Source organism: Jatropha curcas, chromosome 6 (genome assembly GCF_041381405.1).
Source record: "Jatropha curcas cultivar XTBG-Jc1 chromosome 6, XTBG_Jcur_1.0, whole genome shotgun sequence".
NCBI lineage: Eukaryota > Viridiplantae > Streptophyta > Magnoliopsida > Malpighiales > Euphorbiaceae > Jatropha > Jatropha curcas.
The window spans coordinates 397,647-422,991 of NC_143156.1; the positions used below are offsets into that span (position 1 = coordinate 397,647).

Below are 25,345 nucleotides of genomic sequence, written 5' to 3' on the forward strand. Positions count from 1 at the left end.
GACTAAAATAATACGAAGTTCCAGACTGATAATACTATTTACAAACCGATAAATCATTATTATCGACACTAAAAGAAAACAAAATCAGTCTGTTACAAGGATATTAATTTACAGAGAAAGCACATGCCTATTCTTGGGGTTGCCTCCTGCCTACAAGTGTTGCTTTCAAGTTTCAATGCATGTCCTTTTGCATTTGTAAACTTAACCCAACAAGCAAATAGGAAAAGGCCATTTTCAATTTTCCTTTTTCATGATTTAGCACTTTTACATAAATTAGTTGTTTAGTAGCGGGAACGTATTGTTGTAAACTGTTGTATCAGCACTTCACTAAATATTAAGAGTCTATTCAGAAAAATTAATTATTCTGATAACTGTTAAATGTTTTAATAATGTTTAAGTATTTGATTAGCTTTTCATGAAATACAAAAAGTTAAATGTTATATAGGTTAACTGTTTATAAAACGCTACATATCTCTAAAAGCTAATTCCAACGCTATTTTACTGAGTTATATAAATAACAGTGTTAAAAACCACTTAAAAAGTTATTGCTGAACACAACCTAAATGAAGTAATATTTCACAATCCACTTCCCTAATTTCTAAACACTAATATAGATGCCACGCAATTTAACATTACAATACAAATGATAGAAATAGTATTTTAACTCTAATCAAAACATTAAATACTACTACGTTAAAAGCTGCTGTGAAGAAAACTCTAACAAGAAAAGACAAAAATATTATAAAATTGCTCGAATCCACTATTATATCCTCTTTTTATATTAATTTCTTAATATCATTCTCGGTGGATTGAGTTCAAGTTTCATGATCTTTTAGGTCTTTGGATATAAATAGAAAATTAATTTTGAGAAAATGCTATAAAAGGAGTTTTTTGCATAATCTTTTTTCCATTTTGATTTTACATTTGGATGATGATATCATCATTTAATTAAGATATACATTCATTTCTTTAACCAATATAAGAAGGGGTGAAGCGCAAATTGACTTGTAGGAAGGGGTGGGTCATGTCCGACTACTTATAACCGCAAATATATTTATGTATTTTAAAGAAAAAATAAAATAAAAAAGAAACAAAGGGAACTAAGAACTTATCCTCAACCAATAAATAATATCGGGATGGGCTACATAAAATGTGGGTGTTTAAAGGGAACACATTAGTCGTATTAACTAAATAACTGATATAACAATCTATTTAAAATTTTATTTCGTTGTTCTAAATTTTGTTCGTTAAGTTTATTGAATCGAACTTATTAACCCGTGAATCGCTTCATAAGCAATTTTTATCAAGTTAAGCTTATGAGTAATTTTATCGAATCAAATTGAATTGTAATTTTGTTATAGATTTGGAGCTCGACTTATTTATGATTATAAAATTAAATTAAAATCAAACTCGAGTTTAATTATTTTTAAATGAGCGGAATTCGAATTTATTAAAGCTCGAGTTAGCCCAGTTCAATTACAACCCTAACTTATTGAAGATTTTTCCTATATCCTAATCAACGATTGGCTGCCATTTAAAAAAGAATTGTAACTTTTAATTATCATTCTTATCTAAAATTAGATTTTATTTAGTATATACATCGATACGATGTGGATAAAGTTTAAAAAAAATAAAAAAAATATAAACATAAACACATTTATGAGTTTGAGAGTTTGAGACAATAGATTAAGAAACCTTATTTTCTTTATAAAATGCTAGTTAAAACAATTAATTCTTATAAACTAGTATAACATGTGTAATTCCCCAAAATAACGATAATAATGATCCTCTCAAAAAAAAAAAAAAAGAAAAAAACAAAATAATAATGCAGTTAACAAGGGCATATTGGTCCAAAAATATGTATATATCAAGCCCCGACTCTCCCCTCCATCTCTACCCATTTCCCTCACTTCCTTATACAAACTCTGCAACTAAACTCCATTAACAGACATCCTTTCTTTCACATGCAAACCTCCTACATTCTACTGACCAGACAAAAGCAGAAACTTTTTCCATAGATTACAAATATATATATATATATAAACATATTAATTTAGAGAGAAATGGGTGTTTTATTTTTATCACTTGGTCTCTTTCTTGCCATTATCTCCGCCAGCGTCAGTTCTTCCTCGGAGGCTGACCGGGAAGCCTTACTAGCTTTCAAGTCTTCATTAAACGAGCCATATTTGGGCATCTTTAATACTTGGACAGGCACTAACTACTGCTCCGGCTGGTATGGCGTCAACTGCGACCCAACCACCGGCAGAGTCGCCGACATCAACCTACGCGGTGAATCGGAAGACCCCATTTTTGAAAAGGCCGGCAGGTCCGGTTACATGACCGGTTCCATCAACCCTTCAATATGTAAGCTTGATGGTCTTTCTACTCTAATTATTGCAGACTGGAAAGGTATATCCGGTGAGATTCCGGCTTGTGTAGCTACTTTGAGCTCACTTCGAATTCTTGATCTTGTCGGAAATAAAATCTCCGGCAAGATCCCGGCGGATATTGGGAACCTTCAAAGACTCACTGTGTTGAATCTTGCTGACAATGAGATCTGGGGAGCTATTCCTGCTTCCCTAACTAAGTTGGCTAATCTAAAGCATTTGGATTTAAGCAACAATAAAGTTTCCGGCAAGTTACCGGCCGATTTTGGTAACTTGAAAATGTTGAGTAGGGCATTGTTGAACCGGAACCAGCTTACCGGATCAATACCAAGTTCTATAGCCAATATGAATCTCCTTGCTGACCTGGACTTGTCCATGAACCAGATTTCAGGTTGGTTACCTTCATGGTTAGGAAACATGCGGGTTCTTTCTACACTCAACTTGGATAGTAACATGATTTCAGGCGAAATACCGGCATCTTTGTTGAGCAGTACCGGTTTGGGTATCTTAAATCTAAGCCGAAATTCTATTGAAGGCAATGTACCAAATGTTTTCGGGCCGAAATCTTATTTCATGGCTCTTGATTTATCGTATAACAATTTAAAAGGTCCGATACCCGGTTCCATATCGTCGGCAAAGTATATCGGGCACTTGGATTTTAGCCATAACCATCTATGTGGGCCCATTCCTGTTGGATCACCGTTTGATCGTCTTGAAGAGTCCTCTTTTAGCAACAATGATTGTCTTTGCGGTAACCCACTGAAGACCTGTTAATGTGCATCGGACGATGAATGTTAAAAAAGCAAGCGCCCGAAATACCGGGTGATTATTGTGTCTAAGAATTAATGTCATTAATTATCGTAAAAGTGAGTGATTTGTTGGATTTGTAGAGTTGATTAATGTAATGTTTAAGAAAAAAAATATATCTAATGAGTTTAATTACAAGTTGAAATGGACAAAGATAAGGCAGCTCCATGTCCATGCACGTGGAAAACAGCATAAGCTTTGACAGAGGTTGTGAAATAAGATAACGTAGCACATGCTTTGCAATTGTTGAAAATAATGCAAAAGATAAAAATTTTAAAAATATTAATATTATTATTTTTATTTTGCATGCTTGTTTTTATATATTATCCTTATAGATAAATTTTTTCCAGAAATATAATTCCAACCACTTATTGATTTAATATTAATTTTTTAGTGCATCAAAATTTTCATCAAATGAATAAATATCATTTTTTTTTCTTTCAAGAAAAAAATAGGAATGCAATTATGTTAAACTTTAAGAGTGATATGCCAATCAGCACTTTCTTTTGTTTTATAGGATTTGGATCTTGAAAAGCACAGACAAGGGATCACACCATGCATGTGATAAGCAACGCAAGGGTCATAAGGATATTGAATACAATTAACCGTGACTTCGCTCCAAAAGCTAGCTCATAGAGAAAAGATTAAACCAAACCTTATACACTAGTCAAGAATGTACTCCGCGGCCGATGTGGGATGCATTATAAACTTAATTATAGTTAAGACCCTTTGTCCTTCTCTATAAATGCATTTAGTGAATATTGAATCCGAGAACTCTTCTTACATACTCAATATGCGTTGTCAACTGAACCATAACCTGTAAATAAAATTGTTTTGTTTTTTTTAATGTATTGTTGATATTTTAAAGTTTTATTCAGTAAAATTAATTTAATAACAGCTAGTTGTTTTCATAATGAGATCAATTTTCTTGAACTCATATAAATACAAATATTATAAATAATAAATATAATATCAAAATATTAAATGATAATTAAAAAATTATTATTGAACAATGACCAAAAAATCTAATTGCGAATGGCAGATGAACAAAAATAAAAAGCAATTAACAAAATTATGCATTGGACAATCTATAATCCAATTCAATTAATTTCTTTTTCAAGTAAAAAATCTTAATTAAAAGAAGTATCAAAATTAAATATCAGATACTTGAAGCTACTAGCAGTCAACTTAATTAACACGTACAAACATGCAGCCACTTAGTATTATCACAGGGCTTTATTACATAAAACATACCTTTCCTCGTGCATTTATTAAATAGCATCATTTAAATCCACATTGTACGTAGGCCATAGTTGCAGCTGCTATCTACACAGCAATAGTAGCAGTTAGGGATATTTTTAGCATCGAGTCTTGAGCCAAACTCAATTAATTTTAAATCGAACTCGAACTGAATTTGAGTTTATATCGATTTAAACTCAATCTTAAAATTTTCAGGTTCGTCAAATTTTAAATCAAGCTTTGAATCTACCGAGCTACCGAGTTCAGTTCGGTACGTTATATTGCTCATCTATTAAAACATGTCAATCAACAACTTTTACAAATTAAAAATTCAATCCATGGAAAAAGAAAGCTTACGGAGACGGATACATGAAAAGATTCATGGAGAAAAAAAGAATTGTACTAGTAAATTAAATACTCATAACAGTACAGAGGTCAAAATCCCATAATAAGTGCACATTGAGCTACCACACTGACATCTACATTAACTCTTGTAAGACTCTTGCCCTTTCATTGATATCCCCACACACGTGATCCTGGAAAACCATAGGCTTGGATAATTATTTTCTCACAAATTGAAAACAGCGGTTTTGAATTAACCAGTCCCCAAAATGTGTTGGTTCGATTCAAAACCAGTCCTCACCACAACTAGTTGACTCTTATCTTGCCAAAAACTAGACTAGTCCACATCTTGTGAACCAGAACAGAATAGTTAATGGACTTTTAGCTATTCAGACCTGTACTACAAATAACCAATGGACCTCTAGATTAAGATAGCAATAAAGACAACTTTCAACTATACATGGCTATGTCTAATGATTATAAGAAACTTATTGAAAGTTCCTTTCAAATCCAGAAAAGGCAACCTAATTTTCTTTTCAGAGAAGTTTACTGAACTTGAAACGTGCTTCAAGCTAATACCTCTATGTGCAGATTAGCAAAGCAAAATAAATAGAATACATTTTGAAAGCAAATTAAACACACCATGATCTGAAACTAAATGTTAAACCATTATAGAAAAGCAACTGCAAGTTAGGTGCAGGAGGTCAAAGAAATGTGGACATTGCTGTATGTTTGGATCACAATATTGGGCATTAGTAGATAGCAAAGGGTAGTGTTGAATCTACACCAGCCACATTATAGGTAAACATTTTGATGATAAAAATGAGATTAGACAGAAGCAGATATAAAATAAAACCTCTAACTCTTCCAAGGTAGTTTATGTTGTAGTTTGAAAACAATCTTTTGGAAAAGCTTGCGAAGAAGCTCTGGTATGCCTATCAAGGGAAGAAGACTAACTTTCTAAAGGTTTCAAGGGTTATTATTAGTGAAAAAACATTATCTTTCACTCAAATAATAAAAATAAATCTCATGGTTAGTTGTTGTTCAGTAAAGAAGTTCCAAAGTCAAGAAAATCACATTTCAGACTCAAATCCAATATTCCAAAATCCTTCAGGAGTCAAAGGAGGGGCATACTTATACCGATGCCTAGAAACGCCATCATGATGCTCACAGCGAAGATTCTGCTTACCATCAGTGTCCTTACCTCCATTAGGAAGAACCGCATCATAGAATTTCTTGCACTGCTTGCATTCTACTCCTTTCAAATTATCCCTCTCAGCTTTCTTTCTAACTGGTTCAACATACTTGAACCCTTTTTGGCCACCTGTTGGTAGTGGTATCTGCCGCTTTTCTGAAGCGGGATCAACATTCATATCCTGTGTTTCATCATCTGAACAATTATCAGTACTAATATCTTTCTCGATGGGTGGAACATGAGGATCTTGTACTGTTCTATTCATGGCTCCATTCAATGCCCCTCTGAGGTTCTCAAGAGGGGTATCAAGGAAATCATCATGAGGGTCAGGTCCATCTTCATACTGACGAGACCTGGTATCTATCCAGCGAGATGCAGGCCTCTTTGTACCAGCGACTGGAGCAGATTTTGCAGTAGGAGGGCATTTCGGTGAATTATAAATGTTAGCAGGAGAGCAGAAGCTTGACATTGGAATTGATTTGACCACTTTATCATCCTCCAAATTATCCCCAATGTCATTTTCAAGTTTCACTTTTTTCATCTCAAAAACAACTGCAGGAGCACCTGGACCTTTGTTTCCAAAATCTAGAATACCAAGCAAATGGAGATTGTTTAGACTTTAGACTGAGGGACAGAAAGAATGAAGTTTACATCCAACAACAAGGCAGGCAATCAGAACACTGTTCTTTCGTGCGGGTTTCTAAATTAAATATAGATCCTTAGAAACTAATTCAGCAACACCAGGACAAACACAAAAAAGTAGGCTCCAACTTGGAGTGTCTACCAGAAAAATTTGCCGTTTTGTACTAGAACTACTAAATTATGATTACTAGCAAAAATGTCACTGAAGTTTTAACTTAATTCCTTTTTTTTTTTTTGTCTATTGGGATGCATCTTTGGTTGTTGAACACATGACTCATTTAAAATTTTCCTATTCTTCTCCCTTGAATTATAACGTGAAATAAAAGGCCAGTAAGATCTTACCAGGTGAAGTTGTTAGATTTTGTTCATGTGCTACAGAGCCACTTTCATCTTCTAATTTGATCTTGGAAAGCATATTCTCCTCAGTAAGGCCACACTTTGTGCACAGAAAATTGTATTGAGACTTCAATCTTTTGTACATATCAAAGAGATCTCTTCTCTTCTTCTTCTCAGCCAGTAACTGAGAGTCTTTGAACTTAATTTGCTGAAGTAACTCTTCATATGAATCCTTTCCGACAGCTTCCTTGCTGCTTCTGTTGAGATTTTCCTTGAGCTCATTGATTTTCCCCTCCAAATCGTTTACTTTCTCCAGAAGTTGTCTTTTCTCATTCTCAGACTCCTCAAACTGTTGTTTTTGCTTCAAGATCTCCAACTTATTCATATCAATTTGTTGAAGCAATTCTGCTTGCAATGTACGTCCCTCCTCAATTTCTTCAGTTTTTTCCAAAAGCTTCTTTTGGAGTTCACTAATATTCTCCTCCAGAAATTTCACTTTTCCTACAAGTTGTTCCTTCTCTTTTTGGAGCCTAATAATACTTTGTCTACAATCTGCTGCTAACTCATTCGACAATATGTCAGCTAGCTTTTCAGTCTTTTGTTTAAGCTCCCCTTGAAGCACTTCAACTTTTTTCTCTAAGCTTTTCACTTTGGCAAGCAACTCATTTGTCCTTTCTTCATACTCATGCACTTGTTTTACCTTATCCATTATGAGAGAGGATTTCGTTTGAACTAATTCAAGCAATTTATGCTGCAATTCCATGCCTTTATCAACTTCCTTAGACTTCCTCCCAACTTCCTCTTCTAGCTTATCAATTCTAGTTTGTTGTTTTCTTTCTTTCAAAAGGAATGACTTTGTCTTCTCATCAAGGTCCCCCAACGACTTATCTTGCTCAAGCTTAAGACACCGGTTTTCTTCAAGTACTTCTTGTTTTTCGAGTTGAAGTCTTTCAATCTGAAGCAAAAGATCTTTCTCTTTCTCTTTCCAAGACTCTTCTGCTTCCTTTTTGGCCTCCAAATAGATGTTCTGCAAGCTTTTGGATTTCGTTTGTAAATTAGAGTAAAGCTGACTACAAAATATGTACTCTATCTGAGAAATCCTATCCTTTGCTTCCTGAATTGTAGCAACCAATATAGTACTAAGCCTAGTCACATACTTCACATCCTCACTATCCACTGGACACCCTAATTTCGGAGAGTATTGAAGGCTTCCTTCCATATCTGTGAAGTAACAAGATAAGGACAGCCAATCAAGATCTATTGACATACCACATTTCCAAATTTCAATTTCAATTAGAAAAAAAAACAATAAATTCTACTAAATCCATTTCTAATTAAAGTGGGGAATTATGATTAGATCATAAACACGCGCACTAATTGAATTAACCAATTCAAGCGAGGAAATCAAAGATTAAGAAATCTATTAAGCATTTTAACGAAGAAAGATAATTAATCAGTGAAATGAAATCTGCAAAATGGAGCTAAACGAACATCGGTTTTTTTCTACTCATTTTTTCCCGATAAACAAACGGAAAATGAAATAGAATGAGAAATATGGAATTTACCTGGATTCTTCGATTGCTATTAGCAGATGTTCAAAGCATTAATATTACTTTCTATATCTTTCCGTGAAAGAGTGAATTTTTTGGGTTTTGAGCAGAGCTTGACGCTGGCGGGTTTTTAAAAATTGTTGAAGTAAGTGAAAATAAAAAGCTTGGCGGGGAAGCTTTGATCGAAGAGAAGTTAATGATGGTTGGGACTTTCAATGGGCTGGGGATACCTTTGGACTTTAGTGGTCATTCCAGCCCAAACAACTACTGGATTTGCCCTATTGCGGGTTCACTACCTTCAGAAAACGTCATGTCGTTTTGAAGTTCGCGTCTTTGCAGGGAAAAACTGGTTTATCTTCTGAGAAACTTGTAAATGTTTTTGTTAGTAAGAGAAGGTGTAATTTCCTTTTGGGCCAAAGCGTGCGTGTTTTACAAAGATTAAACTTGTATTCGGATCGAGAAAAACGTGTATTCGTATTCGGACAGAGATTGAACTTGTATTTGGATCAAGAAACTTATATTCGGATCGAGATTGAACTTGTACTCGGATCAAAACATTGGGATGGAGAAACTTGTATACTTACACTCGGATCAAAAACGCAACTTAGTTTCCAAAATATGTAAAGATATTAAATTTGTGTTTTCACCAATCAATATCCCAAAGACCACTGGACCAAATCGAGAAAATCGCTTTTACCTAAAAAAAAATCCATGCATGGTTTCATGATCTGGAGTATTTGATGAAGAAATTGCAACAAAAAAGTCCATGATCCTTAAATTATTTTTTAATTAATTGGGAAAAAAAATTAAAATTGATCCCTGAATAAATCAAATTAACATATAAAAACCTTTGATATCAAAAATTAACTATAAGACCCATAACTTATAATTTAAGCTATTCCAAAAACTAGCAAAAGTAGTGAATAAACTCTCAACTCAACAATATCTTACTCCAAATTAGATGGAGAAACCATGCAACCCTCTCCATACTGACATTCCAACAATAGCAAGATCCTTGAATTTGAGAAGAATGTTGTAACCTCAAAAATAAACACTCAGAGACCAGTTGTTATGATTGTTTGAGCTTACTGAATGAAGCTCTCTCCATATGGAATTTTTTTTTTTTTTTTTTTTTTTTTTTTGAGCTCAATGCTAAAGTAAAAATAAGGATTTCTATAAAGGTACCATGAGACATTTAAAACAGATAGAGAATAAATGTTAAGGATTTGTCAAAGAGAATCCAAAACAAAACCAAAATCACAAGTAATGAGAAAGGCAAAACTGAAGTTTCTGAACTAATAACTAGAGTAAAAGGCTCTACTTCAATCCTCTTCGTCAATGACCTTGGTGTCCAAACCCTTGAATCCCTCAGGAGGAACCTCTGCAACAGTGACTAGTGAGAAAAACTCTTCCTTTGCATCCTCTTCGTCATTCCTCTTCCGTGCGATTCGAACGCGAACTCTCTTCGGCACGCTTCTGATTCCACGGCTCCACACATGCTTGTTTAGCTTGACATCCACTCTAACATCAGTTGTGCCCATGGCTTCTTGAGCAAACTTCCTAATTTCCTTTATGGCCTTGGGAGCCTTCTTCTTGAATGTGCTGTACACAAAGTTCAATGTAGTTTTGAGTTAACAAAGCATGTTTCAATATCCGACAGGTGAAGAACTGAAGCCAAAAAGCAATCCATGATTTTCAACACAACATAATCTTAAAGCACATATTGGCTGAGTAGCCCACTAGAATCATCAATTACCAGCAGGGGGAGCAAGAATAAACTAATATTTCGTCCAAAATGACAAGTAAAACTACAAATTTAAATGAGAAGACAGTTTCACAAACCTTGTAGCATTAAGAGAAATCTATTATACTTCAAAGACAATTTGAACTTCTATACTCTTAGGAATGCTATGCTTTATTTACAAACTTACATTCCTTTGTGTCACTGACAGCCCTAATGAGAACCGTTAATGATTTTATAATACATGTAGCAACAAAACTTTGTCAATGAACTCACTGATAAAAACATTGAATCGTAAAACCTCAAGAACTCTAGCCATGCTCTGCACTAAAGGTACAAGCAATCCTTCGAAACTGCAATTACAAGTAAAGCTTAAAAGCCCTTTACAAGTAGAGCTTAAAAGCCCTGAAGATAAACCCAACAGCTATTTCTTAAACATAGAAATGATTTTAAAATAAAAACTAAGAGCTTGAACAGCACAGCCAAATGACATTTATTATTAATTCTTAATTCCATAGCTTCCCTTTATTTCCTCATTTCAGTAACAGTCAACTATAACAAATCTTACAAACCAAACATCTTGAGCCTTTAATTTAGCCATATAAATATTACACTTTTGTATACTGCATCAACTAAGCTCTCTTCAAAGTTCCATAAACCAAACGACATAAATTCGACACAAAACTACAAAGCACAAACAGAAGCAAGATCAAACATTTATCATCATATAGATCAGATCTATATCTTCTGCAATCGAAAACAAGCTACGAAATTCAAATATTCAAGCAGATATATATGTTCAAATAAGTGTATACAGAGTGAGAGGAAGGTTTGATGTACCATCCGTGCAAGCGTTTATGAAGGTTAATGGTGTACTCTCTGGTAACAACCTCTTCTTTCCTTCCTTTGCCTGATTTTTCCACCATGGCTGCGGCTCTGTAACAGTCCCAAAACTCGCTACTCTTTTCCGGCCCGCTAAAGAAACCCTAGAATCATTCGTTGAATAGATATAGTAGCTTCCTTGACGCCAAATGTCCCCCGTTTTTGTTAAAACTGCGTAAATGCCCCTTCATTTGAGGGTATTATTGTCATAACATGGTTACAATTTTGGTTAATTAAATCCCTATTTTTGAAATTTAATTATATAATCTCTCGTTTTTATTTTCATTATACTACTATTTAATCTTTCTATACGTTTTTTATTAATTTATTTAATTATTATATTTATTTTTTATTAATTTCTAGTGAAATATATTTTTTCTCTTACACATACTACTTATATGTCATATAAAAGCACATAAAATAATGGAATATATTTAATTTATAAGTTACATGAAATACTTTATTTGGGATCATTATTTTTAAATTTTAATTATATATTATTTATGACTAATATAATAGAAATAAAATCGATGAATTACATTATTAATCTTAATTAATATATTAAAATATAATTGAGGAATTAAATAATAATTTACCTATTATAATATTATGCACTATGTGGGATGATAAAATAAAAGTTCTTTGATTAAAATTGTATATTAAAAAAATTAATAGCCACAAACCAAACTACCTAGTGAATTCAAATTCATTTGGACTTCAATCTAATTTTTAAATTAAATAATAAAATAAATTTTAAAAAATACCAATAGTTATAGACCGGAAAGAAAATAAGATCTTTGGGCCTCGGATCCACATGGTTCCTTTCCTCTTGGGCCGAATTATAGAGAAGGCAAGATAGTCCGAAAACCTCAACTACTCTGCGCAAGCGGGAAAAGTAAAGCGGACAAGGGAGGGAGAAACAATCTAGGGCACACTTCTCTTCTCTGCTCTCTGCTGCAAGAAGGTGGGTTCTTACTCTTTTTTTTTTTTTTCTTTTTTCATTTTTCTATTGTTCATTTCTTCGCATCAATTCACTTCTACAAGTAACTTATGCTTCTCTACTCAATTCAATTTCAGGGTTCATAGAGAGAATTCCGTGTAAAGATGGTAGGTTTCTTATTTATGCATTTTGATTTGAAAGATAAATTGAGTTTTATTTGATTTTTTGTGATTTCATATGGATTTTCCATTTAGCCTAAAATTTTTTCACTTTGTAATGTGTACTACTTGGGTTTCAGTCAGGGAGGAAAGAAACTGTGCTAGACTTGGCAAAGTTTGTCGACAAGGGCGTCCAAGTCAAGCTAACTGGGGGTAGACAAGGTAACTAATTCTACTATGTCTTGATCATTTCTTTTGTTAAAACAGAATGTGGATAATTAATAAATGGGTGTTATATTCTGATATGCTTATTTTCGTTGGAGTTTTTGTTAATTTGGGGTCAAAATGGTGCTCAATTCCAGAGAGAGAGAGAGAGAGATTTTTCAAATTTTGAACTACTGCATTTGTACTTTTTAACCACTAGCTGAGCTGATGAATTGCATGAATAATGAACAAAATTGGGTGTTGGAATCCCTTTAGATTGAAGAACATGTACATATGTCATGATTTGAAGTAAAGAACAGTAATTTCTGTTGATTGTACATTTGATAGCTTAGATCTGATGTCTTTAACCGGTGAATGTGTTTGATTTTGAACTATAACTTTTGGATATGGGTCAGAGGAAAAAAACACACATAGGCTACATTAGGTAAGCTATAATGTTTTGCAATGTAATCAAATGCATTTCTTGCGTAGTGTTTGTACTAAAAATTTGATTACATTACAGTATATTTCATTACAAGTTAGCAAACTTATCATTAGCATACTATATAAGAATGTGTACTTAAAATTATGAATGGGAATAAAGCTAAATAATTATCAGAATGCTTAGGTCAAAATAGGCATAACAAGGGTGTAGCAGTCTTGGTCCTCCTAGGGGACCAACAACTGTGCCAAGACACCCACCAAATGACAAGTAAATTATTTGTATCTTGAAATTGCAGAAAAGATTTTGTTGGATGTTGAAAATTTGAGAGGAACATGATCATGTAAAAATTATGTGTAATATGTTGGATGAAATCAAATCTGTATATCCAGGCTTGTACTGTGAAGTTTTCTTCACTTCAGCAACAAATTTGAAGTTTGAACTTTGTCAAGGTGGGTCAAAGGATCTTCTTGTTTGAAGAGTTGGTGGTTGACCTCCAAAATAGAACTTATCTAGAAAAGTGCAAATTGCGTTCTTGAGATGATAAGAAAATATAACTTAGAAGCCGATTCACAAGGTTGCACTTGCTAAACTCCAAAATCAAATGACCCAATGAGGGCTTAAGATGCAAGATTTTATCATCCTCTTCTGATAATGAAATGTTGACACAAGCTTGTTCTTATTTTGTGTTAGTTTTATGTATTATTCAATGGACATGCAGTGAGGTATGGCATAAGAGGGGTTTCTAGGTCTTTAATGAAATGAAATATTCTCATCATATGTCATATGTTGTTTTTTTCCCCTAATTGCATGACCTTTTGGCTCTTCTTGATTCAGTGACAGGGACTCTGAAAGGGTATGATCAATTGCTGAATCTTGTCCTGGATGAAGCTGTAGAATATCTAAGAGGTATTAACTTCAATGATAGTTTTTTGGAATGTTCAATACTTTAATGTATGTGTTATTTTATGTATCTTTTAGACTGTATGTTGCTCTTTATGTAGCAGGAACTTTTGTTAAGATGACATCTGTTTGATAAAATGTGCTTAGCTATTTATCTGTCAGGTTAAAAACTGTCATATTGATGCTCTTTCTGCATGAGAATGGCTTTGAACATTTTTTTTTTCTATGTTTCACATCAATGGTTCCATCTTGTTGGAATATGTTGCCAACAAGACTGAGAGATATGAATCCTAGAAAGGCAGGGAGAAAGAGATGGAGGGAGAGAAATGTATAATATTTTAAATGTATATCACTTTCCATTTAGAAATTAGTTCTTAGTCTGCAATTCATTGGTTGGAGCATAGAATTGCATCATTGCATGGATGTTGAGGGGGCAATGAATTGGACTACGATTTATCAACTAGTTCTATTATTCGCATATAGTATTTTGAAGTATCTATCAGCTTAGCATGAATTTCCAGAGACCATTATGAATTTGGCTTAAATCTGCTGCCTATATTCTCATATTCCCATATTTATGTTAAAAATTTACAACTGAAGTCAAAATCTTTAACGCATTGTTTGGGGAGGTGGAAACATGAGGGTAAATGTAATTTGACTCTATTGACTACGTACATTTCCCTTCAGTTTCCCCTTCTGATAAACAAAGCCTGAGTGGTGAATCTTGCTCTAATAATGATTTTTATGTTGATTTTTTCTGTTGTGTTGCAGATTCTGATGATCCTCTGAAGACCACTGATCAAACCAGGCGCCTTGGCCTAATAGTATGTTTTCAGTTATCTTTGAGGTTTTACCTTCCATTTATGCATTGAGAAGGGCAATTTGCATGTGGGTCTGAATATACTATGGCCCACTGGCAGAGAGTTAGTGGTGAATTTCCATGAAGCTTGTATATCTCTGTACAGTGTGCATAAAACTGCTCGTATTTTTCTGCTACTAGCTTCCTTTTCATGGTGCATTTTTGATTATATCTTGTCATGTTATCACTAATGAATGCTTGCACTATTTTAGGATGTAATTGAGCATTTGTTTCATTGTACTGCAGGTATGCAGGGGAACTGCTGTAATGCTTGTCTCACCAACCGATGGTACAGATGAAATTGCTAACCCGTTCATCCAGCCAGATGGGGCCTAACAATATCTTTTCTTGTATATTCAAAGCCGCTAACTTTGAATCTCTATGATATTTTGGCTTGTCCTCGTTTTGATTTAGATAGCTTCCTCATTGCAGAATAGGGAATTTGTAATGAGCTTCGGTTTGGAGTTTGGACTATTTTTTTGCACTAGAAGTTTTATTAAAGTGAATTGCAATTGTAAAATTTTTATCATACCCTCTCTCTTCTTATAGACGTCTGAGATGGATTAGAGCACTATTATATCATGTGATGTTGAGTTCTAATCATTGTCAACAAAAGCAATATATATATATATGTATATATATAGGAGAAGCCAGTGAAATGCCAATTGGCTTTTGGGTGCTGAACGTGTGCTCATTGTTTGATTGCTTGCTTCTATTGGTATGTATTTGGTACACCTTCATTTGATAAAATCACCATTATCATTACCTACCTAATGCATTTAGGTATGAAGCTTTCAAAAGAAAGGCACTTTTGATATTATTGGAAATGTCTCATTTAAAGAAAGAAAATCTTGTAGGAAAAAGTAAAAAATAAAAAAGAAAAAAAGAAAAAAAGAAAGAAGAAGGATGTGACAAGGTTAAGATCATAGCTGTTAATTGTTCAAGTGAATTAACGTTTTATAATTTGCTTTTTCAAACTTTTTCAGCTGCTCCAGTGTATTAATGTATTATAATTCACTTTTTCAAACTTTTTCAGTTGCTCCTGTGTATTAATATATTATAATTCGCATTTTAAACTCTAAAAAGTTTCTCAAACATGGCCTAATAATAATAAACCTAAAGCTAGAACAAAACAGAGAATTTGAAGTTTTGTGATGTTGTATTTATCATCTCGTGATGCTATAATTATCCAGTATTAAAAAAAAAGAGGTCACAAAGTAAGCTTATGGTGGGGGTTAGTCACCATACACTTTCGGTCGATCCTTTTGACAGCTATTTCTACAATTGAAAATTGGTAGTTGCATTTGTATGCAATATCATACTTTTTTTTTTACCTTGATTTTTCTTTTTCAGTGCATTTTGTCACGATCAAACAATTATTTTTTTCGAACAAATCTTTTCAACTCTTACCACTTTCTTCTTTTGCCCCAATTCCCAATTGGTTGATTTACAAATTGGGCATGTTTCAAATTCCCAATTAATTCAAATATTTATCAAGTATTCTTGCCTGATTTTTTTTCAAATGTGAACGTATATTCTTAAATAGTAAGAACTACTAGAACATTTTAGCTGCCAAAATTGAAAATTTCCATACAAATCAATGCCTTCCTTTGTCTGGTTTTTCTAACAAAGCTTGTGGAACATGTTGAGAAAATATTGGGTAAGCTTATTTTGTTTTTTTTTTTTTTTCTTTTTTAACTGACCAATAGAAAGTTTAGAATCAATATATAATATATAAATCTCACTAATATGTATTTATATATTCATCATTTAGAGTCAAAGAATTTTTTTAATAAAGATAGCAAAGCAGGTGAGTGGACTATATAATAAAAATAAATTTTTTCTTAATTCTCTGAATTATTGAAAATTTTTGTGATTGAGACGATAAGTCTTACATAGATAAATTTTGGTAAAATTAAGGAAATATAAAATTTTATCCAAAATTTTAATAGATAAATATTTTTAAAAAATAAAATATAAAAAAGATGTTGATAGTGCCACCTTGGATTCAAAGATAGAAGAATATAGATAGTGACATGATTTTTATCTTCCACATTAGGTCCCTAGAGATTATACTATTAGTATCCAATAAGACAGGAACAGGTGGCTATACCAAACAAGCAAAATACTATACAGGTAGAATATTATTGGCCTCCATCTATCTACATTGGTGGTCCCCTTACCCAATCACCAACCCTCCTCTTCAGGCTCCACCTACATCACATTGCAATTTATCTTATTATTATTATTATTATTATTAACATATCCAATTTGAAGGGTTGACATTGTATTTATACTTATCTTTATATTTCATAACTATGTTGAAATTATATGTATGTTTTATATTTGAAAGCCTAGAGAGGTTTGCATGTGTTAGCTAATCCTTTTTAAGTTGCTTCTTGATTTGTTAGAAGCTGGTAGAATTGAGGCCATTTGACCTAGACAAATTTTGTAATAAGTTTTTTAAATTGGATTGTCATAGGCTTTTCAAAAAAAATATCCACGAGTATTTCCGATTTTTTGGATACAATACTAATCTCGTTATAATATTCGTAATTGCTTCTCCTATAAATATTTTCGTACGGATGGAATTTGAAATCCTTTCTTTTGGATATGAGACTACTTTTCGTTTTGAGATTCACGATGGCTCCTGTTTATCAGTATTTTTGTACGAATATTTGAACTTAAACATATCTTGCCACTTGAATCATTACTCATAGATGATTGTGGTTGAATTTTAATGCTCTAATTAAATAGCGGTTTTCTTCTTATTAACTTCAAAGTATAATTAAACATATATTTCTACGTTAGTTAGTTAAAAAACAATATAAATCTTCAGTTTTCTTTTCTTTTCTCGGGCTAATGTATAAATTTGTCTTATACTTTAGGTGATTATCCTTATGCCTTTCTAAATTTTAAAGAAAATTTATCATGACCATGCATTTTGACATTTCAATAATAACTATGTCCTTATCAATTTGAAACGTGAAATTATAAGATAATGATTAAACCCAAACAAAGATATTTCATTTTAGCGAGAAACATAACTATTACTGAAATGTAAAAGTATAGGATTGAAATTAGACTATCGCAAAATTTAAAAGGTCAAAAGAATAATCGATTAAAGTTTAAGATCAAATTTATGCATCAGTTTGTCTTTCTAATGAAAAAATTATTGCTATTTTTGTCATAGGTTGCTCCAAAAGTGAGAACAAATCATAAAAATGGTTAAAATCCTCCATCATTTGGCAACCAAGTCACACTTTTATTGGAAAAAAGGAACCATTAGATTTTGATAGTTGGTCCCCAAAATAGCTACCAACAAGCATAAGTGGAAATGGCAAATTTTATTTATTCTTAATTATATAATGCTATGATTTATCAAAATTTTGTGTATTGGTCTTTGTCAGAATTGTTGCTATTTAACATTCGATCGGGCACCAGTGCTAACAGAGATTAAATAATTGCTTTCTCAAATACCATTTAGTGAATTGGTCTGGATTAGGAGGCAAGTTAACAAGCCTGCACATGCTCTTGCTCGTATGACATGTTTACATCATTGTTTCCGTCTTTGGGACTCGACTCCCCACTATATTGCAAATTTTATTTCTCAGGATTCATTATAAATATATGCTCTTATTTGCTTTCAAAAAAAAAAAAAAGTGATTTTTGTAAGAAGTCTTTTTTTTTTTTAAAAAAAAAAAAATTAGATTAGTGCATGAAACCATTCATATACAAAAATCTGATACAATTAAAAAAAAAATACTCAATTAATTTTTAATAATACCAAAATACCCTCCTCCTCTCTTTGTATCCCTCCCTCCCTCTCCCCCCATTTTTGAGGTGGAAAAGTTTTCCAACATTAACATAAAATCGCCCACAATATTTCTTTTGAAACAAAAATAGCCCACAATATTATTATAAGTAAAAAGCCAACTCACTTCCACATCAGCCAGCTCCAGATGTACAGTTCTCATTGGTCTAAATCTCCCCACAGCTTCTCAAGCCATTGAAAGGACACAGCAGTCTCTTTCAGAACTGGGCCCCAAATTTCTAATTCCCATCTCAATGCTCCTTGTACACGCGCCACTATCAAGGTTCCTTACACAGTATCTAATCACAGCCGTTGGATCATAACACTGTCTCTCGAGATCTCAACCCCCAACTTTACCATTATTACCATTATTTTTTTATTAATAAAAGTTAAAACCCACAACCTATTATCTCACGCATATGTTCCCGTCACGCCCAGCTTTACAGCCTGCCTTTTGCTACTACCTTCAAACCAGCATACGTGGCGGCATTCTATTGGACTATTTTCTATGCCAATCATATCAAGCAAAAAGTAAACTTGTCGCGATATTTTGCTTTCCCCACTCAGTTAAATATCACGATAAAAGCATAAAAAAGAACATCAGGAAAAAACATCACATGTCACACTCCATGTGGACCCACAACTTTCTAAACCTTCCAACCGAAATTTCCAGTTGCAAATGATTTATAACCGAATTGACATAAAAGCCACACAATTTCCTTCTAATTTACATTCCCATGCCATTACCATTTCTAAAATCTCTTAAGAAAAAAAAAACCTCAAAAGTAAACATGAACAAACAGTCAAGCACGATTAGGCCACAACAATAACATTAATAATCATATTTAATAATAATAATAATAATAATAATAATAATAATCTTTCATTTAAAAAAGGAAAAAAAAGTAAAAAAGAAAATAAAATTTTATAGAAGAATTTTGATCTTGATCTCTGGATTATCTTCAAGCCATAATTGATTCTTGTTCATCGACCGATCTCTTCTTTCCTCTCCCTAAAATCTATCTCAAGCCATTCTCTATAGAGGAAAAAGGAGGAATGATCAGATCGAGAGCATCGATCATCGTGAAGTTTTGAAGTTCTCTGTTCAAATTTTGACGTTCTTTCCCATTTATCAAACTCTAACAATCTTCGCCGCTTTGACCACGGGGTTTTCTCTAGTGATCGCCTCCCTGCCAGCGGCTTTATAGTCGTAACTGCAGTCGTGACGGTCAGAATACCGGTGTTCCCAACAGAAAAGCTCTCCACACCGGCATCGGAATCCGGTCAACCCAACCTTCCTTCTACATCCCGAGCATCGGTTCACCTCCCTCCTAGCCACCGCTGCGTCTGATTTTTCCCGATCTGTCGACGTCTGCACCTTTTGATTCGTCTGGCGTAACGGATCTCGAATAGGAGATCTAGACAAGCTAGATCTCGGTGATTTACGCAAGATCTCGCTACCAGATGAGACGACAGCCGCTGATGATGTCGTCGTCGTTGTCGAGGTTGTATTTGCAGGTACAGCCGCCGTCACCGTTGCTGAATTTGAGGTGCTGGTGGTAGCGTTGAAACATTTCTGACACATATTGTTGGTCGCCGGATTACCGGTGAATCCACAATTATTAACGCATAAGGTAAGCGTTTCTGGAACCTTGAATTCCGTCTCTTCTTTCTCCGTTTTCTGAGCCATTTTCCTGATAAATTTCTTTTGATTATTGGATTCTAAAATTCTATTCGTATTTTTTAAAATTTTAGAAATGAAACCTCTGAATAATTTCTAGGGAGAGAGAAGAGAGAGAGGATGGAGAGGAGGAAAGGTGGAATTTGGGGGTGGAGAGGTAGGGGAAGGATGGGGATATGAAGGAAAGGAGAGGTCGGTAATGGCGATGGAATATGGGCCTCATAGAGACGCGTATCAAACATTTCTTTTACGACTTTGGTTTGAGGAATTACAAGAATGACCTTGTAAGTTAGGTGGAATTACCTGGGATTTGGCCTCTTTGGTTTTGGTTCTAGATTTGGGTTCTGACGTGTTAATCGTCATTATCGAGAAAATTATAAAATAAGGTTTGCTTATTTTATGGAAGAGTGGGTCCGATATTTTAACCACTAGATTCTCCATGCTGAATTAAAGCTTTGCTTCTGTCATTCCTTTGATATTTTTGAAAAGAAAATAATACTTTTTTTTTTCTTCTGAATATTACATTTTACAAAAGTTTACGAGACTTTCCTTGTTTTTAAGGATTCCAAGTCCATGCAAAATAAATATATTTAAAAGATAAAATAATGGTTAATTATATTTCAAAAATACTTGTTGTTTTGTTAAAAAAGAAAAAATTAATGGAGTCTTGAAATTACGAAAACGAAATTTATTTTAAAATTTATAAATTTTTTTACTATAAAAATTAAAATATTTTTTGTTATTTTAAATTTAAATTTCAAATGATAATCCGTCTCGGGGTGAGAATTTTGACAAAAGAGCATAACTATTTGTCAATTTTTTTTACTAGTTTTTAATTGTTCCGTAAGCTATCAAAATTTTGAAATACACGTTTATTTAATGATAATAATAATTTGTCAAACTTGCTGTTTTGGGATATATGTCTCCTCTTTTCTTTCTTCCTTAGTTGTTAACAATACTTTGGTTCATTGGAATTATTGCATTTTACTTTGAATAACACGCATGCATAATTTCAATTTTATCCTTTTTTGCTACTAAATAAATAAATATAACACTTTTATATCATGCATAAAAATTAAAAGTAAAAATATTAATAAGCGATTGAATCAATGGAATTAATAAATTTTACTTTCACATATAAAGTTACGCGTGTAAATTAAAAAAAAAATAAAACCTTATTGATTAAAAAAATACATATTTATGAGTTAAAATTGAAAAGTAACCATTAAATATATTTACTTATTAAACAATTACTCTATGAAAATGTAAAACAAAAACACAAGTAATAGGACAAAGGCAATTGGGTGAGGAAGAACACTGTGCATGGCAGCTTGGAAAGTTGGAAATCTAGTTAGCTTAGATATGAAGCGATCTTGTCCCGGTTATAATAGTTTTGCACTTTCATGCCAAATCCTAAATGCCAAAATGCATTTCTAAATCATTTTTTTAGGTAAAACCTTGTAAAATTGTATAATATAGAAATATATACATATATAGGTTCTTACTCTTTTCAAAAAATATATATATATATATATATATATTTGTTTTGTTACAATTGAAAATTAGTTTAAAATAATTTAAATTTTATTATTAAATATGAGAAATAAAATATAAATAAATAATAGATTGTGATAATTATCGGTGACTGATGGTTATAGTAAATAATTATATTGATCGGTGATTTAATCAATAATTAGTATTGATTAAAATTAATTAACAATAATGACTATACTCATAAATAGAACAATATATATAGTTATAAAATTTTATAGTAAGTTTTTCAATATTCAAAATAAATTTTTATCCTTAAAAATGGGAAGCCATAATGTTATTTTGAAGACAATATTCTCGATTAAAGCTTTTCTCCTTGCAAAGGAAAATGTTTCATACATATGCTAGGAAATGATATGCATGTATCTAAGTTTTAATGTGATTTTAATTAACAACTATATATATCTATATTATGTCGTGTAACTATATAGTAAAACAAAGATATCACGTTATAATTTTAAAATTGAAAAAAAAATTATTAAAATAAAAAGCAATTCGGTTCATTGAATGGAGTCTAAATTCAGTGATAACTATTATATATATATGTCAATTTTTGATGTGAAATACAAAAATTTTAATTCATGACAATATAATTTTTAACATTTCAAATGCGAAACCGTGCATTTTTATTTCTAAAAAATATTATATTATGCATTACAAGCAAAAACGCTTATTAGTACATTACTGGGTAGCAATTTAAATCATTAATAATTTATTTCATATTTTTTATTAAATTACAATAATATTTTAATTCTATAATTAATCATCATATAATTCAAAACCTTTAAACTATATAATAAAATAAAGTTCATAGAATGATGAGTGGTAATATGATAATATCACATGCCAAAGAAATAATATTCTTCATGAAAATTATCACATACCAATTAAAATAAAAATTATTTTATCTCCATTACAAATATTTAATTTAAAATAATAACCTAATAGTAGACATCTTGTACAAATCTCCACCAACAAGCACCCACTATGTTGAGACTTGGTCCGTCCTAACTTTTTAGTCCCTTTTCAGGGGTAGATTGGTAATTCTATAATCACCGCGGTCCACTTGCGGTGTAATGGTGACAAGGGGGGGTTTGAGCCGCCCAGTCTGACCGCCCCCACTACCTATCCTTTTCACCAAAGCTGCCTCTCTCTCTGTCTCTCTCTCTCTCTCTTACTGGCGTGGCGTACACGTGTGCTTTTACATGCATACGTGTCACCTAGGCTTCGGTGATACCTGTCCCTCTCAGCGCGTGCTGTTTACTTGCTTTACCAACATGCAAAACATGTGGTTACTATGGGTTTGATAATTTGATTCGTGCATAATTTTACTGTTCCTTAGCTTTGAAAAATGTTTTGTTTAAATAATGTGTTCAATGGTACATTTGAATTAATTTTTTTGGATTTTATGAAAACCAAACCGAACTAAAATATATCGATCTTCTCTATTAAAAATGAAATAAAACTCAAGCCAAATGTAACTAAATCAACTCAATCCACTACAATTAGAGGTGCGCATTCAGTTAGCCAAAACTGGATTAGTTCGATTCAGTTTATTCGAATATATTTTAACAGTATACGAATTCAAAACCAAATGGTGTAATAACTATCTAAACTGAACCGATTTGGTTCAGGTTGACACTAAATAAGCTATCATCTAATTATAGAATTAAAAACAAACTTGATTAATTGTATATGATAACCAAATAAAAATTAGAAAATCAAATGGTTTATATACTCAAACCAATTCGCAACAAAATTTTTAAAACAACTATGCGAATCCAACTCAAAATGAGTCGATTTAATTTGATTTTCGATTAAAAATCGAGAATTACTTATGTTTAACCGCATGAATTTAGTTTAACCCTGTCACTATTTATTAATTAACATTCTTGAAATAATTGAGATGATTTTGATCCTTATATAGAGGGGTTTTTTAAAATTGTTATATAAGAACAGAAATTATCTTTTTAATCATAATTTTGTTTTCTCATGACATTTTATTTATTTTTAATTATAAGTGATGAAATAATTTACGTAAATATCACCCTATCCGAAAGTGAAAATACATATGAAAATAAAATGAAATAATCAAATAATTTTAATTATCAAAAATTATTTTGATTTAGTTCTTTTTTTCTCCCAATTGCTCGAGTTGGTAGGCAATTAGGCAAATTGCAATCCCTTTCTTCTCATCCATCCTTGTACATAAATAAATATGCACACTTAAATAAAAGCTTGTCTGGCAATTAGCAGAATCTACGCGGCTAACCAACGCTACATATAAAATGGTTTCGGCAGTAATTGGTGGGTCCTCCACTTGACCTGGTCTCCTGATGTGACTTGACATCAGAAGGTCAAACAGGATGGCAATCTTGAAATGTTTAACGGCTCTGATTCATTTGCATGCTATTATACAAAAACGTGGCAACTTTTTAATGAAGCATGCAAACTGGCACATTGAAGCCACCCACACGTGACTATAGCACCACTCAGGCTCTCTTTCATTAGATAAGGACGGTTATGTGGGTCCGGTCCAAGGTTGGTCCCACCTACCTGCAAATAGTATCTACTTGCTTCTTCATCGCTGGATTCTTGGACTATAGGATAAATCCTGGTATTAAGAGTCCAAAAACCGAAATAACACAATACACCGTATGATATGATATGGATAATTATAGTTATTGTTTTACTATATTAAATTTATAAAAATTCATATAACAGGAGGATTCGAATTCGAGATCTTTTTCTCATACTAGTGAGAAAACTAACAGACTACTAATTTTAAAGCAACATTTCTTTTTTAATTTAATTTTAGAGGAATAAAGCCTTAGTATAATAACATGAATTAGTAGTAATATAACATGGAATTTTCGCATGTTCAAGTTATTTATGAAAAAAAAATCTATGGACTGTGACTCAATTAACAACGCAAGATGTATATGTGGAAAAATCTCTCGTGTTTGATCCCCCATTAAATGCATCTTCAAAGAGATATATGTAAAAAAAACTCTTGTGTTCGATCCCCACTAAATGCATCTTCAGGGAGGGACAAGGAACCATAACTGTTACTAAACTCCAAATCAGATAGACGGTCTCTGGTAATAGGGATAGGGTCTAAAAACCAATAGTTTAGATCAAGTCATTACAAAAAAATTAAAAATAATTAGGAAAAGCCCAAACAATTGATCTGCTGGAGCTGGAACCTTGGCCCGATTGTAGGCCCAACCCAACACCACCCAACCCCATAGTCCTCTCTATCTGTAGAAGCAACTAGAAACTGCCTAACAATTCCTCTCCACCATACAATGATGGTCAAGGGGAAAGCACAAGAGAAGACAGAGAAGCAAATGACAAGATTTAAACCCTTAAACTAATATTTACTACAAGATATTGCATAATACTTCGCCTAGATTTAAGAACTGGAAAGAAACTACTGGACAATATCATCACCAGCTCACCAACACTAACAAAGAAAAGGAAACCTGTCCACTATTATTTAACTTTGCCCTTGACATATCAATTTGGTCATCCAGGAAAATTCAATTCTCTTTACTTAGCATTCAATTACTTAAAAGAAAGTGAAGGTAAAAACTAACCTACAACTGGAGCATTGAACAAAGAATGTCTCAGACTTTTAATGACACAAAATTAGTCAAAATAGAAATGCCA

At 32.6% G+C, this 25,345-nt stretch overlaps 5 protein-coding genes across 9 annotated transcripts; 2 read left to right on the forward strand and 3 right to left on the reverse strand.

Annotated features, from left to right (window-relative positions):
* The first annotated feature begins 2,063 nt into the window (after positions 1-2,063).
* Positions 2,064-3,332, forward strand: LOC105628678 (uncharacterized). Its single transcript, XM_012210141.4, has one exon. It carries the CDS (start codon positions 2,064-2,066, stop codon positions 3,159-3,161), a length of 1,098 nt encoding a protein of 365 aa, XP_012065531.1. The 3' UTR covers positions 3,162-3,332.
* Positions 2,972-8,672, reverse strand: LOC105628679 (protein gamma response 1). 5 transcript variants are annotated; one of them, XR_016321217.1, is made up of 5 exons: positions 8,514-8,672; positions 6,955-8,169; positions 5,910-6,555; positions 4,449-4,520; positions 2,972-4,011 (listed from the first exon to the last, which is right to left on the reverse strand). XR_016321217.1 is itself a non-coding variant. In XM_020677246.3 (5 exons), exons 2-4 carry the CDS (start codon positions 8,165-8,167, stop codon positions 4,480-4,482), a joined length of 1,830 nt encoding a protein of 609 aa, XP_020532905.1. In that variant the 5' UTR covers positions 8,168-8,169; positions 8,514-8,672; the 3' UTR covers positions 2,972-4,011; positions 4,449-4,479. The 5 variants fall into 5 exon arrangements, 4 of the variants coding, with proteins under 4 accessions (XP_020532905.1, XP_020532904.1, XP_012065533.1 ...); XM_020677246.3 differs by having other exon boundaries at positions 5,980-6,555; XM_020677245.3 differs by lacking the exon at positions 2,972-4,011 and having other exon boundaries at positions 4,267-4,520; positions 5,980-6,555.
* A 979-nt stretch (positions 8,673-9,651) lies between these two features.
* On the reverse strand, positions 9,652-11,239 carry LOC105628680 (large ribosomal subunit protein eL31). Its single transcript, XM_012210144.3, has 2 exons — positions 11,080-11,239; positions 9,652-10,100 (listed from the first exon to the last, which is right to left on the reverse strand). The coding sequence occupies exons 1-2, from the start codon at positions 11,163-11,165 to the stop codon at positions 9,821-9,823; spliced, it is 366 nt and encodes a 121-aa protein (XP_012065534.1). The 5' UTR covers positions 11,166-11,239; the 3' UTR covers positions 9,652-9,820.
* A 715-nt stretch (positions 11,240-11,954) lies between these two features.
* Positions 11,955-15,156, forward strand: EMB2816 (Small nuclear ribonucleoprotein family protein). Its single transcript, XM_012210145.4, has 6 exons — positions 11,955-12,085; positions 12,199-12,228; positions 12,360-12,441; positions 13,703-13,774; positions 14,540-14,592; positions 14,874-15,156. The coding sequence occupies exons 2-6, from the start codon at positions 12,226-12,228 to the stop codon at positions 14,961-14,963; spliced, it is 300 nt and encodes a 99-aa protein (XP_012065535.1). The 5' UTR covers positions 11,955-12,085; positions 12,199-12,225; the 3' UTR covers positions 14,964-15,156.
* Positions 15,157-19,254: 4,098 nt separating this feature from the next.
* Positions 19,255-20,328, reverse strand: SAP5 (A20/AN1-like zinc finger family protein). The gene has a single exon (XM_012210146.4). The coding sequence runs from the start codon at positions 20,129-20,131 to the stop codon at positions 19,574-19,576; it is 558 nt and encodes a 185-aa protein (XP_012065536.1). The 5' UTR covers positions 20,132-20,328; the 3' UTR covers positions 19,255-19,573.
* Between the last annotated feature and the right edge of the window lie 5,017 nt (positions 20,329-25,345).